We start from the raw sequence: 19,606 nt of genomic DNA on the forward strand, positions 1-19,606 counted from the left end.
AAACTCTTTTTCTTCTCTGGCAGTCAAACTTCAAGGCAACTTCAACCCAGGAATTCAGCCGGTGCGGGAGAAGTGAAGGAATCAAAGGCCTTTGAACAGTAAAAAAATGTCTTTAGAACAGAGCTCGAGCCGAGCTTCGGTCTTACTGCGAATTAAGAACAGTGATTTGGGGAAGTTTATCTCCTTCCACCAGCCAACGCGGTCTCTCCAGGGGCTCGGGCGGCGGATAGGAGGGAGGCTGGGAGGACTGTCTGGGGTTGGCTTATTAGCAAGAGCATTTTGGGGGAAGGCAGCGGCCCCAACACTCTGGGGCTGCTTAGTGTAAACGCAGAGAGGTCTCCTCAGCCCACAGCACCCCAAGCAGTCCAGTCAGGTACACAAGGGCTTACTTGTTGATCTGAAAAAGAAGGGCACTCCTTCCATATCTTGGAAAGATTTTCATAAAACTGGCTAAAAAGCTCTCAGAAAACCAAAATGAAATCCACGAAGGCACAGGAAAGGGTACATTTCACTGATCTGGAAGCTTCCAGAGAGTTGGGGCGGCGCAGTGTGCATGCCCTGGCGGGGTTGGGGGGTCAGGCTGGGCCCCTCAGAATCGCCCCTGTTGCGCAGGGCAGGAGCTTGCCTCTGGGAGCTGCCCCTTGGGACGGACCTGGTAACCAGAGGGTCCCAGGGTCATGTGTTCATTGGCAGGTCCCACAACCCCTGCTGCCGCTTGTACCCAGCGCCTGGTAGCTATTCTGTGCCCCCTCTGATCCTGGGGAGTGGGCACAGCGGAGAGAGTGGACGGGTCAGAGGATTCACTGCCCTTAGCACGAACGAGGCACCATTTGGAGCCCGTGCCATAGTAACTTCGTGTAACCCCCAGGACGCTCACCTCCAGGAGTCTCAGAGAGATTCCACGACTTGCCTACGGTCACACAGCCAGCTGGTGCCAGTGCTGGGGAGGGAGCACAGCTTAGCCTGACTCTGGGACTGGGGCTTTCTGCCCTTGACTCTGAAGCCTCTTTAGCCAGCTGGTGGCAGGTCCGGCTGCCCGGGCCTTCCGGGGAGGACGCCCTAGTCGGAGCCAGCTGTATGCTGGCCTGGGACTGACCTCACACTCACCCCCACGCCCCTCCCCCCCCCCCCCCCCCCCCCGGGGCTGTGCTGACGGGAGGGCATGCCGCTCTCATTTCTCTTTCCCCAGATACCAGCTCTGACACCTCCAATTTCTACTGCGATCACAGTGTTTTCTGAGTCAAGCAAGGTATAAGGAAAATTGCTCTTTCCCTGGAATAATTTATCATCTTGTTATTTCCATTAGCAGACGCCGTTTGAGTCTATGCCGTGCTGAGCTCTTTGAATTCCTGGCTTGGAAATCCCTGGGCCAGGCGGGAAATGCTGTTCCTGCCCTCCGAGCGGATGAGAAGCAGATGGGGGCAGGAAAGGGGGCATTTTTGTTTCTTTCTGACTCTAGAGGTGGGTGTTCCACAGGTCTCTGCTGGGCTGATGGGTAGGGGTGGCTGAGGCCTGCCCGGGCCTGCAGCCAGGGGCCCCGAGGAAGGCAGAGTCGTCAGCAGGAATGGAGCAGGGGAGAAGGGGGGGAGGTTCCACGAAACTAGAGGACTCCCAGACCCAGGCCCTGCACTGGGGTCCAGAGTGAGGCTGCTTAAGGATGCTGGTTTCCATTTTCGGCAAGTTGAGCCTCCTTAGGAAACTATGTGGATAAGCACACAGCTTAAGAGAAGGGGCCTTGGGTTCAAATCCTTGCTCTACCACCTGCTGGTTGTGTTATCTTGTGCAAGGTGCTTACCCTCTCCCAGCCTCAGTTTTCTCATCTGCGAAGTGGGGAGAATCGTGCCTACCTCTCAGCATTGCAAGAACTAATTGATGTGAAGTGTGTGAAGAGCTTAGTCCAGCGTCCGGCTGTGGTACGTGTGACCCGGATGTCAGCTGTTTAGGGGAACCAACTCCTCCTAGTTTGCCTGGGAACTTTCTGGTGTTGGCACTGAAAGGCCTGCTTCCTGGGAAGCCCCTTGTTTGTGGGGAAGCTGGGATGGTGGGTCACCCTGGCTCCTCAGATCTGGGAGAGGAGCCTTCAAAGTCCACTTTGGTGTCCCGGCGAAGGCCAAGGTCTTTGATGAGTTTTCTGCAAAATCCTGGAGCGTTTGAGTCACCTCTTGCTTTGGCTGAGTTAGTGCTGCACTGGGGGTTAGATCTGAGTTTCCAGATGCAAGGTTCTGAACTACAGAGATTTGCATGTGTAATTCAGCCCCTTGTGCCCCCACGTGCTCCTCCGCAAGGCACCTGGGTGCGCAGGAGACCTGGTGGACCGTCCGGGTGGGCGAGGAGCGGCACATGTCACTGCAGCGCAAGCAGCATCGTGTGGAACGTGACAGGCTGGTCCTCCAGCCTCCTCCACGGGGGCGGTGGCCCTGTGGGGGCTCTGGGGCTTCACTCGGGAGCCCCTTGCTTCATCCCCCACCTCTGACTTCACCCTCTGACCTCTCCTCCTTTCTCTAAATTCCCGTTCATTTCTAATATCTCTGTTGCCTTGGTCTCTCGGTTGAACTGTGTCCTCGGGATCATCCACAATCAGCCTTAAAAAGTATTTTTCTCAACAAAGACAGTTCCCTTCCCAGGAGGAATTGTGGGGCCAACCGTTCAGATCACCGCGGGTGTGTTTCACACGGAACTAAGTCAGATGCCTGTTTAGAGGGGGAAGGCCCTGAAGCTGGGAAAGGCCACGTTTGGGACGTGCACCGCCTGGGAAGACCACTCTCTCGGTGGCTCTGGGCTCCCAGGGTTTCCCTCCCGCCCACAGCGATCCTGGAGCCGGAGCCTCGGGGGCAGGGGGATGGACTCCTTCCCAGCGCCTACTTTTGGGAGGCCTGGTGTACCAGGCCGGGTCTCAACCCATAGCCTCGGGCAGAGGGGCTGCAAAGGCACAGACCTTCGGGGCCAGGAGACCCGGGGCACAGCGGGTCCAACCTTTTATTTAACAGGGAAACTGAGGCCCATGCTGGCAGGCCACCGGCCCACGGGCGCCCACTCTGGAGGCTGCAGAGTTGAGGAGAGGGAGGAGAGAGGTGCCACGGCGCATTTCAGTGATTTATTTAAAAATACTTCTGTGTAAATTAATTTAAATTCTGATCTGCATACATATTTAGGGTTGGCTAATTAACATGTGAAGCAAACCAGTTAATCCCCATCTGCAAAACCTGTCCAGGTTGCTTTATTAGCACCAGGAGTGCTGCAGGGGGTTTCATGGGTGGAATTTGTGAGTTTAAGGGTGGGGGGCAGGAAACATTAATGGTGCAGCCTCGGGGGCGGGGGGTTGCTGAGTCAGGCTGGGGGCGCTCGGAGCTGGGGTCCTGACATGGGCCTCACATCATCCATGCCCCTCAGCGGCCTGCAGGGTGAGCCGGCAGGCTGTGGGGCTCTGGCTGGCCCACATAGTGTGTGAACAGCCAGGGGGCGGGCAGGCCAGACCTGTTACTCTCTCCCTACTGGCAGCTTTGGAGCCTGGAGGCGTGGCCGGCTGCCCCATCAGGGTACTAACTGAAGCCCAAAAGCCTTGGTTCTCAGCAGCCAGGACTTGCTTCAACATCCACTCTTTACTGGGGGCCTGTCAGCTGCTTTCAGTTGAATGAGCCCCGGGCGGGGGACCCCACAACTTCTGGGAAACGTGGGCTCCAGATATACCGGCCTTTCTTTCCCTAGGGATGGAAAACAGATGGACGCTGGAACTGGGACTGTTTCCATCCATCCATCCGTCTCTCTGTCCATCTATCTTCCCTTAGGACAGCAGTCCATCCTTCTGTCCATCCTCTCAGATGTATTTCAATATGCTGGTCCACGCAGGATATCCATTCACCTATCTCTCCAGCCATCTGCTCAACACTAGCACTCCATCCACCCCTCCATCCCATCCTGCTTCCCTTCCTCCCTCCCACCCTCCATCCACCCATTCCCCTACCCCATCCCCTACCCATCCATCTACCCATCCACCAGTCCGGCAGTATTTCTTGACAGTTAACCAGGGATTTAAAAATGAATAAGATAGGACTCCTGCCTTAAAGGTGCCAGTAGGGAAGGTGGACTCCAGGGAACCAGCTCTGCCACACCCCGGATAGAGGCAGAGCCAGGCATCGGGTGTAGGGAGGGGACTGATCTGAGCGGGCCCTGCCTTGGGGACAAGGATGATGCCACCCAGCTTTAGGTTCCCTTTTCCCTAGGACAGGGCCTGGTAGAAAGTTGTGAAGGTGCACTGGGGAAGGAGGGAGGGAGGAAAGGAGGGAGAGGCCTCACTTGTCAGCAGCTCAGCAGGTACAGTCAGACTTAAATGTCCCCGAAGAGCATCTGCTGAGAGGCAGGGGGTGAGCTCGCCGAATTAGTTCTCCCGTGTAATTGGCACTGAAGAAGCTGCAGACGTCCCGGGGTCTGCATCAAAGAGCTCAGAGTTGCCGTCTGTCTCAGCGAAGACTCGGGCAGCTCATCTGGGCTCTTCCAGGTCTCCCTTTCTGCCCGCCTGGCTGCCTTTCCTGCCCCCACCTCATGGTGCTGATGGGGAGACCGCGATCACCTTGGCTTTCTGCACAAGGGCAGCCTGGGCGGGGCCGGGTGGGGTGAGCGCGTGCAGGGCAGAGCCCTGGCTGTGAAGGGACAGGGAGGAGGCGACTGGAGCATCGAGGCCCCCCTCTGCAGGGGACAGCCTTGGCAGGAGCTGTGCCACTGTTCTGAGTACGGGGCCTGGGGGTCCTTCTCCCCAGGTGGTCTGGGCAGGGCCAGCGCCAGCTTTTCCTTTGGGCTCATCCCTCCCTGGGGCTGCAGAGCCTTTCTGGCCCTTGGATGAGCAATTTGAACTGACCGGTCACACCCATTTCCTAGACAGTTGAGTGTTTCTGTGCCTGTGTGCACCAGGGTATGACGTGTGTGCGTGTGTCCATCTCCCCTTCCAGGGCATTTCCGGCTCCTATCGGGGGCACCTCTCCCACAGTGGGGCCCACCACCTGCTTACCTTATGTCGGAGGCTTCTGTTGCCTCCCCAGAGGCGGAGTGTAGGTAGCGGCTGTAGGGGCTTCCATCTGGTCTTGGCCTCCTTCCTGCTGGGGATCGCAGTAGAGACGCTGGGTCAAAGGGGAGCACCTATGCTGGCGGTGAAAATGGGGCTGGGTCCCCAACGGGCCCCTGGGACTTCCCATCTCGCTACCCCCACCCCAGGGAGCTCTGGGGAAGAGAATTAGAAAACTCTCTATTTAGTCCAGTTCTTCCATCTTGTAGATGGGCAATGACAAACGCAGAGAGCTGGCGGCAGGGTCAGGACGAGGACCTGTGTCCCCAGATGCCTAGTCAGGGGCTCCGGCCCCCAACCCAGGCTGCCCGTCAGGCCTTGGCCGTCGACCTGGCCGGACTCACAGAGCCTGCACCTGAGAGGAGCAGCCAGGCCAGTGAGGACAGCCACGCAACTTGCAGGACCCAGTGCAAAGTGAAAATGTGGGGCCCTTATTCAGAACAATTAAGAATTTCAAGATAGTGATAGCAGAGCATTAGGCCGAGCTTTTGACCGTGGCCTTGCCCGTGCCCATGAGGCCAGCACCCTGGCCAGTGCGATTCCGGCCATCGAGGGAGCAGCTGAGGTCCCTGGGCCATGAAGCACAGGGTGCAAAGAGACACAGGACAGCCTCCTGCCTTAGGAGGAAGGGCGGGCAGACTCTCAGGCCCTGCTGGTGGGAACGAGGCTGCTGCTGCTGGGGAAACAGAATGGTGCTTCCTCGAGAAGCGAAACTAGAACTGCCAGGCGGTCCGGCGGTCCCACTTCTGGTAGAATGGTGTCTGCCAGCGTGGGGGGAGGCGAGTGGGGAGCTACTGCTTAATGGGGGCAGAGTGCAGTTTCGGAAGATGGAAAAGTTCTGGAGGTGTGGTGGGGATGACTGTACAACAATGTGGGTGCACTTAATGCCACTGAACTGTACCCTCAGAAGGACTGAAGTGGTAGATTCATGTACATTTTGACCACAACAAGAAATTAAAGGAAAGGCAGGTGTCGGGGCAGGGGGAGATGTGCCGAGGGCTGCTCCTCCTGGGAGCTCAGGTGCGGCTCCCGCAGTCCTGGCAGCAGTGGCCGGTCAGTCCAGAGCCGGGCCCTGGCTGCAGGGCCCTGAGGCCACCTGGATGATGGAAGCCCCAGGAAACCTTCTGGCCAAATCCACTCCTGCCCCCTCCTACACGTGGCCTGAAAAGACGGCGCCCTGCTGAACCTCCCCGGTGTCCCGATGAGGACTCACGAGAGCACCTGGTGTCCTCAGACACACTGGCCATGGGCAGCAGACAGAGTCCAACGTGGGACGTCTCTGCCCGGCAACTGGGCTCGATCCTCATTGGTCATATTAGCAGTGGGAAAATGCCCCAGTGGGACAAGGGCCGACTTTCCCCTATTCATCTACAAGTGTCCATCTGTGCTGCCGGCACAGCCCTTCTGCCCCTCCGTCTGCTCCTGGCTCCCCCCGCCCTCGGCATCTTGCCCTGTCCTCACCAACAAACCCCCACCCTCCACCGAGCCCAGTCTGTGGCATCCAACTGCCCTGTATTTGAATACGGGCTCTTATTCTTGATTTCTCCAGGCATCAGTTTCCTCTTTCGTAAAATGGGAACAGTAGGAGTGTCTGTCTCATAGGTGGGTGAGGGTCCCCAAAGCCTGTGGCAGGTGCTCCACTCAACAAATGGTGGCTATAATGGTTATTACGCAGCAGAACGCTGCTGCATCTCTCCCGGCTCAGTGGCACTGGGCTGTTTGTTGTCAGCAAACAAAGCGGAGTGAGGAGGCGGGGCAGCGAGGACGCTGCCTGGAGTCCTTGACGGGCCTCCCTCCTGGCAGCAGCTTCCCTCTCCACGGCCACTGCACCCTGCACTGGGGAGAACAGGCAGAGACAGGAGAGGCAAGAACAGGCAGGAACAGGGATTGCAGGCTTCGGGGGACCTTGAGAAGCAACGCCGGAGTGGGCGCTTTTTCACTGGGAAAGCTGCCAGCCCCCACCTTTGTGGGGGAAGTGGCTCGCACCCTGCTGGGCCTGTGGATGCTCTTAGCTCCAAGGCTAAGGAACAGCTGGGGGCAGCACATCTGTCCAGCGGTGAGACACAACGGCAGGACTCCGTCAGAGGTTGGTCCCCTCCGCCTGTGGGGGCTGCGTTTTCTCTGCCAGTGGGGTGCTTCACCCACCCGGGGCTCCCCTGCCTGGTCGGTTTAGGGAGGGCAGTCCAAGGAAACTTGGGTGGACTGCTTCTACCGGATCAGAGGTTCTCATGTGGCCCCCCAACCAGGAACACCAGCATCTGCTGGGGACGCAAACATGCGCGTCTCCATCCGCCCCGGACCCTGGATTTCTGAGCCAGAAGCTCTGGGGTGGCGTTCAGTAACCTGGGTTTTAACAACGCGGGTAGGGCAGGGGTCATGTCAGTTTTGTCCACGCCTGAACCTCAGCCCCTGACACTGTGCTTGGCACCTGGCAGCTGCCCCCAAAACACTGAATGGATTGAGCACCATTACTCCCCAGGCCCCACGCAGCCACTGCCCTCACGTCCTCACGGCCTGAGACGCGCGCATCCGAAATCTCCGGGAGTAGTAACTAGCAGCAGTGGTAGGAGTTCTACGTGCCCCGGCAGGGCTTTGATTTCCACAGTAATCCCGGGAGGGAAGTGTTATCCGCATTTCCTAGACGGGGAAGTGGGGGCACAGGGAAGGACCCATCAGTCAGGTCTGCAGCAGCAGGAGCTGGAGTTTGACAGCAGCTGTCTGTCCCAAGTTCATGAGCTTCCCACCCACTGCCTCTTTTAGGGACTACTGACTCAGCTTATCCGCTACAGGGGACAAATTAAGTCACTTCTGTGCTCCCCGATTTTAACAGATGACATAAAACAACCCTCCCCCACCCCGCACCCTAGAAGGCTCAGTTTCAAAAGTTAATTTGTAACTTGGTTGCTTGAGAGTCAACACTTTTGTTAAGAAAGGATTTCTTGGTTCCCAGACCAGCCCACAAAGAGTTCTTGACTCCTGGCAGCTCCCAGGCCCCGGTGGGGAGATGCTTTCCCTTTCCCCGGACCCCACAAAGCCCAGGGCTTCTGGGGTTAACCTTCCATGAAACCACTTTAGAACCCCATCAACCCCGGGACACATCCCTGGGGGAACACATTTGGGATTCGCCCTGAGGGCTTGTGGGATTGGGTCCTTCTCCTGGACCAGGTCTGGCCCAGGCACGGGGTTCTGGTGGGAGCTGAGTGTGGAGGCTCGTGCTGCAGCAGGTCCCAGGGGTCCAAGGGGCCATTGGTCCCAGCACAGAGGTAGCTTTGGGCTGGGAGGCAGAGGCACCAGCCTCTCCGGCTGCATATTTGGACACAGGGGACCTTGAGGGTCCCTATCTCCTTCACCTGCTACAGCCTCAGGGCTCTCACCTCCCCCCCAGGGGTTTATCCTGAGTTTTATATGTATTTTCCGTGAAAAAAAATCTTCTTGTTAGAAATATAGTGTAGTATATAAATGGGGCAACTCTCCTACAAAGTTTGTAACTAGGGTGGCAGCCCCCAGTCCCCCCTCAAGGCCCTCTCCAGGCACCCTTAGAATTCTTAGCCGCTGCTGCTGGTGTTCGCCTTTGTACAGAAATCTATGCTGACCCTATTTCTTGCTTTTTCCGTTTTATACATTATACATCACGATAGCCACTGCTATCCTCCAGGGGACTCTCTGTGCCCCTCTCCTGTGTAGGATCTCTAGTATCCTGTGTCCCCGACATTCTTTCCTGGCTTTCTCCCTTGTTTGGTTGGAGCACATCCTCTTGTAGCTGCCTGAGAAAGAATGTATGGGAGGTAAATTTAAAACACACGCACACGTCTGAACATATGTTCACGCTGCCATCACTGAGACTTAGCTGAACATACGAATAGAGTAGGGATCCCTGTGAGAATTCAGAAGATGCTGCTTCACTGTGTTCGGCTTCAGAATCTGCTTTGAGAATTTCAGTGCCATTTTAATCTCTGACCCTTGGTTTGTGACCTATATATTTTTTCTCTTTGGAAGGTTTTGGGACTTATTTTTTCCCTTTGGGATTTTTATCCTGGTGTCCTACAATTTTATAGGACGTAATTCCTTACATTTTTTTATTTTGAAAGATTTCAGACATAAAAGTAATACAGATGTAATAAACACAGGAGTAGGCAAAAGGAGGTTTACAGTTTGAGTGTTCAATAAGAATCTCTATATGGACGACGACGTGACGTATCATCGTGATGTATTACGGGGAAGCCGCATCTTCTGAATTCTCTCACGGAGTGACTTCTAATCTAGAGTTACCTCCAACCAAATCTAGTGACAGTAGAATGAAGATATTTCCAGACATGTGTTTTTTGTTCTTTTTAAAAAGATCTCTGCCCTGGCTGGTGTGGCTCAGTGGATCGAGTGCCAGCCTGCGAACCAAAGGGTCACCAGTTCGATTCCCAGTCAGGGCACACGGCTGGGCTGCGGGCCAGGTCTCCAGTTGGGGGCATAGGAAAGGCAACCACACATTGATGTTTCTCTCCCTCTCTTCCTCCCTTCTCCTCTGTCTAAAAATAGAGTCTTTAAAAAATATTTTAGAAAATTAAAAAAAGGTCTCCCATACATTCTTTCTCAGGCAGCTGCGAGAGGACATGCCCCAGCTGTAAACCTCCTTTTGCCCACCCTGTAAAATACATAATGAAATATTATTACATATATATTTCAAACCCATCTCCCTGTCACTAGATCACCAAAACATTACCAATAAAGTCGAAGTCCTTCCTTAACGGCATGTCTTCTCAAGATGTATCTTGAAATCTGTTGTTTATCCTTCCTGTGCATTTCTTTATTCTTTCACTGCATAAAATATATGTTAATATACAACATTGTGAGTGTTGAAACAATCTCTATATAGACAGTGGCAGGATGTATTTATCTTTCTGCCGCCTGCTTCTTTGCTCAGCGCTGTTTGTGAGTCATCTTTGCTGAGTGTGGCCCCTATTTTCATCGCGCGTGTTAGCCTGAGGTTCGCTGTGCCGTAATTATGTATCCGTTCCTCTGTCTACAGTATTTAGGCTGTTTCCAACTTTTAGCTAATAAGAAGGTGTTGCTACAAACCCTCCGTGCACGTCTCCTGGAGCCCATGTAGAAGAGCGTCTATGGGGAAATGGTTTTGGTTCTGCCAGCACACTGTGGGGGGACCTCTAAAGGGTCCTGATGTCAAGGCTGTGCCCCCAAGTCATTAAACCAGAACCTCTGGGGGTGCGTCCAGCAGGAGTGCTTGTATAGCTGCCCCAGTGATTCCGATGAGCAGCCAGTGCTGAAAACCGCTTCCCTAGACCAGCGCCACTCAAAGTGTGGACCCGCCGCCGGCAGCTTGGGCATCATCACCTGGGAGCTTGCTAGACGCGCACTCTCAGCCCTGGCCCAGACCTAGAGAGTGAGTGGGAAACTGCTTTAGCAAGAACTCAGGTGTTGGGCATTACACTGCGGCTGCGGGCCACGTGCATCCCTGTCCACAGTTATTGCCGCCTGGCTGCTCACGAGGGCGGTGGCCATCCACGTGGCTGTGAGTTTAGGTCATTGTGCCCGGCACCTGGTGGGTCCTCTCGCTAGGGAGCTTGTTTCCTTTAGCCCTAGGAGATATTCTTGTGTCGTTTCTTCAACAATTTTCTCTCCTGTATTTTGTTTCTTGGTTTCAATTCCTATTAGTTGGACATTGGACCTTCTGCACAGCTCTTATCTTTTGGTTGTCCAATTTTCTTGGCTTTTTTCTCCCACTTTTACATCTTTGTTTTTGTGTTTTACACTCTGGGAGATTTCCTCTCATTTTCCATTCCTTCTAATGCATTTTTTAATTTCTGCTACTATAGGAAGCCACTGTGTGGGAGAACATATTCAGCAATGACATATCTGATAAGGGATTCTTTTCCAAAGTGTACAAAGAACTAATACAACTCGACACCAGGAAGACACACAATCCAATTAAAAAATGGGCAAAGGACCTGAATAGACACCTCTCCAAAGAGGACATAGAGATGGCCCATAGACGTAAGATAAAAATGCTCACTGTCACTATCACGGAGATACACATTAAAACCGCACCGAGACAGCACCTGACACCTGCAAGAACGGCCACATCAATAAAGCAACAAACAACAGTGCTGGCGCAGATGCGGAGAAAAGGGAGCCTGTGCGCACTGCTGGTGGGAATGCAGACGGGTGCAGCCGCTGCGGAAAGCAGTGTGGAGATACCTCAAAAAATTAAAAATGACGCTGCCTTCTGGGAGTATACCCTAAGAATAGCAAAACACCAATTCAAAAGAATACATGCACCCCCATGTTCACAGCAGCATTATTTACAATCGCCAACATCTGGAAACAGCCCGAGTGCCTGTCAGTGGATGAGTGGATGAAAAAGCTGTGGTACATTTTATAGAACAAAATACTATGCAGCCATAAAAAAGGAGGAAAATTTTATCTTTTGCGACAATATGGATGGACCTGGAGATGATGATGCTAAATGAAATAAGCCAGTCAGAGAAAGACAAATACTGTATGATCTCACTTATATGTGGAATCTAATGAACAAAATCTACTGACAAGCAGCCCTGGCTGGTGTGGCTCAGGGACTGTTGGCCTGTGAACCAAAGGGTCACTGGTTCAATTCCCAGTCAGGGCACATGCCCGGGTTGCAGGCCAGGTCCCCAGTTGGGGGTGCACAAGAGGCACCCACACATTTCTCTCCCTCTCTTTCTCCCTCCATTCCCCACTGTCTAAAAATAAAAAATAAAATAAACTTATAAAAAACACAAAAGAAATAGAGGCATAGATATGTGGAACATCCAGACTGACAGCGGGTGGGGGAGGGATGAAAGAAGGTGAAGGCAGCCCTGCCCAGCATGGCTCAGTGGGTTGGGCCTTGTCCCACAAAGCAAAAGGTCAAGGGTTTGATTCCTGGTCCGGGCACATGCCTGGGTTGCCGGTTTGGTCCCCAGTTGGGAGCATGAGGCAACCAACTGCTTTCCCTCTCACATCGATGTTTCTCTCCTCCTCTTCCTCCCTCCCTTCCTGTCTCTAAAAATAAATAAATAAATACATTATTTGAAAAAGGTGAAGGGAGTAGCCAAAGAACATATATGCATAACCCATAGACACAGACAGCAGTGTGGAAAATTTTCTATTACTTGTATATTTTAAGAGCTTTAACACTTCCTTTTTAAAAACAACATTATTTTTCCCATTTCATGGGTGAATATTTGCAGAGGGGTGTACTCTGACCCCTTTCTTCTGTATGGTGGAGTCTCTGTATTTTGGTTGTTGGTTTTGGTCTCTGCTGGTGCCCTTGGCTGTTCCCACTGAGGGCAATGCAGCAAAGCTAACCGGAAGCTCCGTCTACGGGGGTGGGGCTGGTGGCCCGGGGTCTCCTTGTGGAGACTGGGGAATCACCCACATCAGGCTCTGTCCAGCTTTTCTCTTTGGTCAGTTTCCCAGACAGACATGTCGTGCCTTGGGGAGTAGGCCTGGCTGTGAGCTGGGGGGAGGGTGCTGAGGGTCTCCCCTATTAACCGCAGCCTTACCTCCGTCTTTGGCGGGCTTGGGGTGCCAATCCAGACCTTCTAGTTCCACCCTGCCTTCTGCCAGGGTCAGGGAAAGGCAGGGCAGTCACAGGCCGTGGGGGCTGGGAGAAGGGACTTGGGGGTCTCACCTCTTCTTCCAAGCAGTACTATTTTCACACCCATCCTGAACTTCCGCCTTAGGGACACCTGGCCCTCCCAGCCCTAAGCATCGGGGGGATGCTGCAGAGCAACCGGGCTTGTTCCCAGCTGGCTTTCTCTCTTGCAGACATTTTGCTGGCACTGAACAAGTTATACTAACTCTCAAATTTTCAGACCTTTCTTTTTTGAAAGTTTTTACTTATTGATTTGAGAGAGGGGAAGACAGAGAGAGAGACATCAATCTGTTGTCCCACTGATTTATGCATTCGCTGGTTGATTCTTGTATGTGCCCTGACTGGGGATCGAACCTGCAACCTTGGCACGTGGGGAGAACCCTCTAACCAACTGAGCCGCCTGGCCAGGGCCAGGTGTTTCTTACTTGCTGCCATTTCCTCTCCTATCTTTTCATTGCTGGAGTTGATAGTTGATGCCATTCTCATTCCTTCATGCCATTTTATTGGGAGTTTGGGGGGCAGAGAAAATACGGTTCGGTCCACCATACTTAACCAGAAGTCTTTGTCCATTTTACAAACATTTTTACATACATATATATAACTTTATGAGACTCATTTTGATTATTTGTATGGTTTTTTTTTTTTTTTACAAAGATGGCCTTGCTTTTTCCACTCAGTGTTAGGTTTATAAGCTCTTCACATACACAGCCCCAGTTCATTCCTTTCACTGTGGCCCAGGAAGTCTCCCCGCAATCAACGCATCACCGTTTTCCCTCCATTTCTCTCCTGACGCAGGTCAGAAGCACAGGCGATCCTGGCCCTCTGGTGAGCACACGGGCTCCACGCAATCCTCATCTTTATTTTCATTCTGAGGCTAACTTGTCATGGGGAAGCAGTGAGGGTTTTTTTTCTTAACCATCTGCTGGTAGCAATGGTGCAAAAGCCAACGGTGGGGGCCTGAGGGCTTGGAGGACTGGGGGTGGGGGGCACTGGGGGCGGAGAGGAAGGGTGGGTGGGTACAGACAACAACACACACAAACACATTTACTCTCTCTTCAGGGAAGGGTTTTCCAGAAGCATTTGACTGTGCTTTGAATTAAGTATTTTTCATGCCAAACTGAACCTACTGAAGAGAAGTGAATTAACGGCTTAGGGAAGCCTTCGGGCCCCAGCGGGGGACTGGGCCTCCGCTGCTCTTCAGTGAGGGAATTCGGTCTTCACCACGGCCCTGCTCAAGCAGGGAGAGGCGGAGAGAAGCGGGGAGGCCAAGGGAGGGGCTCGAAGAAATGACAGAAAGCCAGGCTCCTGGGCCACCCCGAGGGAGGGGAGGGTGCTGCTCTCAGCTCCCGGAGCCATAGGCGGAGGGAAAGGCAGGGGAGTCTCCTCCCACCTGCTCTGGGTTCCACCCTCTGTCTCCAGCGGCCCAGCTCAGCTTTGAAGGGTCATGCTCAGGACTGGGCTTCTTCTTCCATTTTAATACAAACATGGAGAAAGCCCACCTGGTGCCCTCTGAAACCGCAGTGCACGTGGGGGCCCCGCCAGGTGGGTCTGAGGGCCCTTCCAGCCCAACCCAAGACGAGAGCCAACTTGAAATACACACAGGGGGGAGACTCAGGAGGGGTCCGGGGAGGACAATAAATAAAGGTTAGGGCTGAGTGGAATGGCTGGGTGGGTGGGTGGTGGGGAGGGCTCCTGGGAAAGAAGAGGAGCAGAAAGGCACTGAGTGGGGGGCAGCGGACTTAGCCCACTGGTTTGTTGACTCAGGGGCACGTCCCGCAGGGTTGGATGTGAGGCCTCCTGGACCGTCGGGAAGGAGCCAGGAAGGGTGTGGCTCCGGCGTGCAGGCGCTCCTTCTCTCTCAGCCTCTTCCACCTGGAAAGCCCGCTCCATGCACAGACAGGCCTCTGCCCAGGGCAGGCAGGGGGCGTCATCGGAGGCCACGTCAACGGCGGGGGCTCGGCCGGGCGTGCCTTTTGCCTTTGGGGGAGAGAAAAAAAGGCCACTATAAGGTGAGCAGAGGCAGGGCACCTCCCTGGTGACAGCTGGAGCTTTGGGAATGAAATAGAGGTGACAGCAGGGAAGGAGGGCTCTTCACTGGCACAGCCCCACACCTGAGGCAGCTTCCCTGTGTGAAACCAACGGGGGCTGCGGGGAGGGCGGGGGGGCTGGCACCCCGGGCAAAGTCTGCTGCCCGAGCTTCTGTGCGTCCATCGAGACCCAGGTGACAACACAGGTGATCTCCTGCTGCCAGACGGGGTGAATAGATGTGGGGATGCACGACTTTCCTGCAGGCTGGTCCTTTCCAAGCTGTGCCTCAGGCCCTGGGACCCTCTCTGCGCACTGGACCCTCTTTCCACACAGCGTCCCCATTTGTTACCGGACATTTCCTAAGACCTGCTCAGCGTGGGCACTGCACCACACACCCTGCATTGCCCCCCCATGACCTGTGGGCACTGCACACACACCCTGCATTGCCCCCTGCGATCCACAGGGCGCAACATGGGCCCACTTTAGGGGCAGTGGAGCTGGGCGCAGAGAGATCGGATATTAAGTTGAGTCACATTGAATTGCCAATATTCACCTATTTTTTATCGATAAAAATGCAGTTTCACATGGTTCAATCTGATGGCTCACCCCAGTTTACGTCTGTGGGTGGCAGGGCTGGGACTGGGACTCTGGCCTGCCTGGTTCCAAACTGTCCCCCATAGAGGATTTCAGGAGGCCGGAGGGAGGGCAGTGGGTCCACTCATGGCCACGCCCGAGGTGGCTCCCTCTCAGCCCTGCCCACCTGCTGCCTGTCTTTGGTGCCCTGCCCCGCAGCTTCTTGGGAATTGTAGGTAGGGGAGGGAGAGGAGGAGGGGGGAGGGCAGGGAGTGGGGAGCGGGCGAGACCTGGTTTCCTGGTGGGTGCCTGCCCGCACACCTAGGCTCCAGCAAGGAACCAGCTGGGAGGTCAGCTGCCACGCCCACCCACACATGAGCCACGCCCACTGTGGATCCTCTGGCCCCAGGGGTCCCCAGTGCAGCTGGGGCTTCCTTCTTGAAAGAGACTAGGGGCCGAACATCACTTGCACAATTTTCTCTGGCTTGAGTGTGAGGAGACCTCCCCCGACCCACCCCCATCGTGGATCCCAAGCTGGCCAGACCAGGACAGCAGGCACACAGAGGGGTGGGAGCTTGAATTCTTATCCTTGGTTTCCATGCCCATCAAATGGGGGTGCCAAGCTTCCTGCCCATTCCTCCAATAGAACAAAATTTGACCTTGGCAGTGCAAGGGTAGGCCGGGCCCCAGTGCCAACAGCTTCAGTAGTCCCAAATTCTCCCTCCGATTTGGGCCTGCCCTGGGCTGGGCTGTTCTGGGTGAGTTGATTTGGCTTCCTCAGCTACATGGTAGGTTTCTAGTGGCCGAGGACTGTCCCCAAGGGCACCTAGGACCCCGGATGGGCACACTGTGGGGCTTGGTGAGCGCTGGACTGCCTGGAGCATAGTCGGTGCTCCCTCTCGAAATGGGAGTTGCTGGGACTGTCACAGAGACAGGGATGAAAGGTCACATGCTCTAAAGCTGAGTGTGCTAACCCCATTGTTACGGTCGCTGAGGATGGGTAGGGATGCTTGCCACGATTGATTTACAGTTCCTCTCTGTTCACTGCGGGCAGGGTGGGGTCTGGCACCTCTGTTTCCCCAATGTCTGCACAGAGCTCAGTAAATACACAGGATTGGAAACCTTATCTACCACTTTCCAGTTCTGGAGGACTGAGTGGGAGAAGAGGAGGGCCCTGGGGGAGGGGGAGGGGGGCAGTGGGTGGGGGTTAGAAGTAGTGGCTGGGTACTCACCGGGGCCCTTTGGGTCAGGCCAGGGAGGGGTGCCCTTCTGTGGGTCTGCAGAGCCGGTCCCAGTCTCGCTGGCCAGGCTGCTCTGGCTCCCCGACAGGTGGCTGGGTGGGTGGGAAAGCTCCACCTTTGGGGACTCCACGCTGCCACCTGCAAGAGACCGTGTGTGAACCCAAATGGCTCAGTGCTGGGCCATTTGGACCACAAACTGAGACGGGGATGATCTCAACCCGACGGTGAGCTCACATAAAGCCATCTCGTGTGGATCTGTGATGGGCGTCTGCGGGACCGTCTGCCCAGAGCCCCTTACCCTGGGGACTGCCACCCCTGCCCCCACAGGGCTGCCATGTTCTAGGTGACCCCACCCTCTGGCCACTGCGGATTGGTCTACCTAACTCGCATAAAGGCCACCGAGTGGGCCCTCAGGTCCGTTCACTAAGGAACAATTTAAGTCACCGACACGAAAATTGGCCACAAGGAGGAATTTTTCTTGCCTTCAAAGAATGAGGGTGTGAGTGTGGGGGGAGGGTATATATTTCAGTGAACTCCAAGGGTTATTAATTGCTGCCTTTACTAACTCAAGGATCCTCACTCAGATATGTCTGTCAGTCCTTGCCCAGCCAAGAGAGCAGAGCTGGGGCCTGTGACACTGTACTCCATCTTCTCCTATCCACTAGGCCCTCTTGGTCAGAGCTGGGAGCTGGTGTGAAGGGAGGGGAGGAGGAGGGGAGTGCAGAACCTGGCCTGGAAACCAAGGCTGGCAGGAAGTTTCCTTCACACTTTCCTAAGGTAGAATCTTTGGCCTGAGGGGCCGAAGAGATCTTCTAGTTCGGAACAGTTTTCATCTCTGACATCATCTTCACTCACTGACATCGACCACTTGGAAAACCTCACTGAGCAGGATTCTGAGGCCACATCAGGCTCAGGGGGAAAGTGTATCGTGATCAACTAGTAATGCCTGCCACAGGCCCGGGAGTGGAAGTACAAGTACGTGTGCCAGGCATGTGTCATCTCTGGTCCGGTCCCAGCTGTCATCCCAGCAGGAATTCCTTCCCTGTCAGCTCTGGCAGGAGGTCACCCAGCCTTTGTCCAGGGACAGCACGCCAGGGCATTTCATTCTAGGTTGGGGCAGTTATTATACAGCTTTCTTAGGTACTGAAATCAGCCTCCCTGAGCCATCTTTCAAATATCCCATTCTACCTTCTGGAGTAACTCTGAATAAAGCTGGCCCATTTCCCAGGAAGGCCCCTCACATGTTTAAAGGAGAGGAAAATGTGACCCCTTGTCTGCACCAGCCTCGAGGCCTGGTTAATTCTCTCTCTCTCACACAATTTTATTTATTTTCAGAGAGAGGGGAAGGGAGCGAAAAAGAGAGGGAGTGAAACATTGATGTGTGAGAGAAACATCAGTTGGTTGCCTCTCACATGGCCCCAACTGGGGACCCAGCCCACAACCCAGGCACTTGCCCCGATAGGGAATCGAACCGGTGGCCCTTCAGTTAGCAGGTGCTCAATCCACTGAGCTGCACCAGCAGGGGCCCCAATTAATTCTCTTTCAAACAGCAGGGTCGCTGAGGAGAGCTCAGAGATGTTAAACTCTGAGGCAGCTTTGGAGACCCTCCCGTTGGTGCTAACGAGTGGGAATCAAGGCCCAAGAGGTCATAGCGCGTGCAGGGGCTCCCACCGCAGGTTGCCGGCAGCACCGAGCCCGTCCGGAGAACTTCACCTCACTCTCGCAGCCCCATCATTCACGAGGCCACATCTCATTTGGGATGCTCACAGGGAGCCGTGGGAGGGAGCCCAGGTGTGTGGGCGAGGGTCAGGGTGGCCATTGGACCTGCCCCTCCCCCCCCGAATGTACACCCATGCCGCCTTTCCACGCCACTCCTCAGTGGTGCTAAGATGTTAGCTCCTGGTCGTCCCAGCCCCAGGGCCGGGCCTCCTTCCTGGTCCAGAAAAACTGCCGACACCTGCTGGGGAGCAGAGGCCCGAGGAAGCGAGGCTACCTGCACCAGCGGTGTGCTTACCACACTCACCTGACTCCCCGCAGGACTTGTCGGGTTTCAGGTCTCTGTCCCCAGTGGGCGGGAGTCTGTCCTCCAGGCTGGAGGAGCTGAGATCCGAGTCGCTGTCACTGTCACTGGAAACCACTGGAAAGAAGAGACACCAGCATAGGAGGTCACCGCTACTGGCCACCACCAGCAGGCATGTTGGGCGGAGGGGGCCAGGGCAGACCTCCCTCCTGCCAGGACCCAGTGGCACAGAACCTCAGCTGGCCCATGTGTTTGGGGCACAGGAACAATGGCCTGGGATGGGGCAGCAGGCTACCCCTTTCTGCCAACAGAGGGGTGAGTCCTGAGGTAAAGAGGCTGGAACTCGGGCCCAGCATGACCAAGACCAGTGGGGAGGGCCATCATCCCCACATGTCACCTGCTCCCTGTGTTGGGATCAGAAGTCTGCCGCTGTGATAGGAGCCGACGATCCCCTTCGGTGAAGGCACAAATGCCCGGAGCCCTGCACCTGGCTGCACCAAAAGGCGCCAGGCGTCGCTCTGCAGTCGCGGCAGCGCCAGCCCTGCTGACCCTATGGGAGACTCCGGGGCTTTACACGAGCTGACTCACTGAAGCTTTGGAACAACCGTCAGGTCAGAAACAGCACCGCCCCCATTCTACAGGTGAGGAAACCGAGGCACTTGCCCAGTGTGGTAAGGGGATCGGCCAGGATCCCAACTCTGGCCGTGGGTTCCACAGCCTGTGTTCCCGACCACTCCGACTCCACCGGAAGGCTGGGCCTGGGGGCCGCCAGGCCGGGCTCTCATCCCGGTTCACCCGGTGACTCCCAGCGAGGCCTCTCGGGTGCAGCAGAAGGGAGCTGGGCTGATGGGGTTGGAGCCCTGGGAGAGGGGAAGGGAGAAAATCCCTCACAGTGAACACCCACTGTGGTAGAAACCCTCTTTCCTGGACTAAGTGGAACACTATTTGGCTGCTTTGTCACCGGTGGGAGTCATAATATGGGATATATTCATATGTTAAACGTTCTATTTTAACTTTAAGCATAGAAATGTACATCCATTTGCCAATCTTTTGCTGCAGAGCCT

General features: G+C 55.0%; 1 protein-coding gene across 1 annotated transcript in view; it reads right to left on the reverse strand.

The window, feature by feature from the left end:
- Positions 1-13,919: 13,919 nt before the first annotated feature.
- RPH3AL (rabphilin 3A like (without C2 domains)) overlaps positions 13,920-19,606 on the reverse strand; it is a 132,298-nt gene continuing 126,611 nt past the window's right edge. Inside the window, 4 exon segments of the mRNA XM_053910484.1 lie at positions 13,920-14,657; positions 16,514-16,543; positions 16,545-16,660; positions 18,546-18,659. Coding sequence (XP_053766459.1) covers positions 14,292-14,657; positions 16,514-16,543; positions 16,545-16,660; positions 18,546-18,659 — 626 coding nt within the window. The 3' untranslated portion in view covers positions 13,920-14,291.

This window comes from Desmodus rotundus, chromosome 9 (genome assembly GCF_022682495.2).
Source record: "Desmodus rotundus isolate HL8 chromosome 9, HLdesRot8A.1, whole genome shotgun sequence".
NCBI classification, from domain to species: domain Eukaryota; kingdom Metazoa; phylum Chordata; class Mammalia; order Chiroptera; family Phyllostomidae; genus Desmodus; species Desmodus rotundus.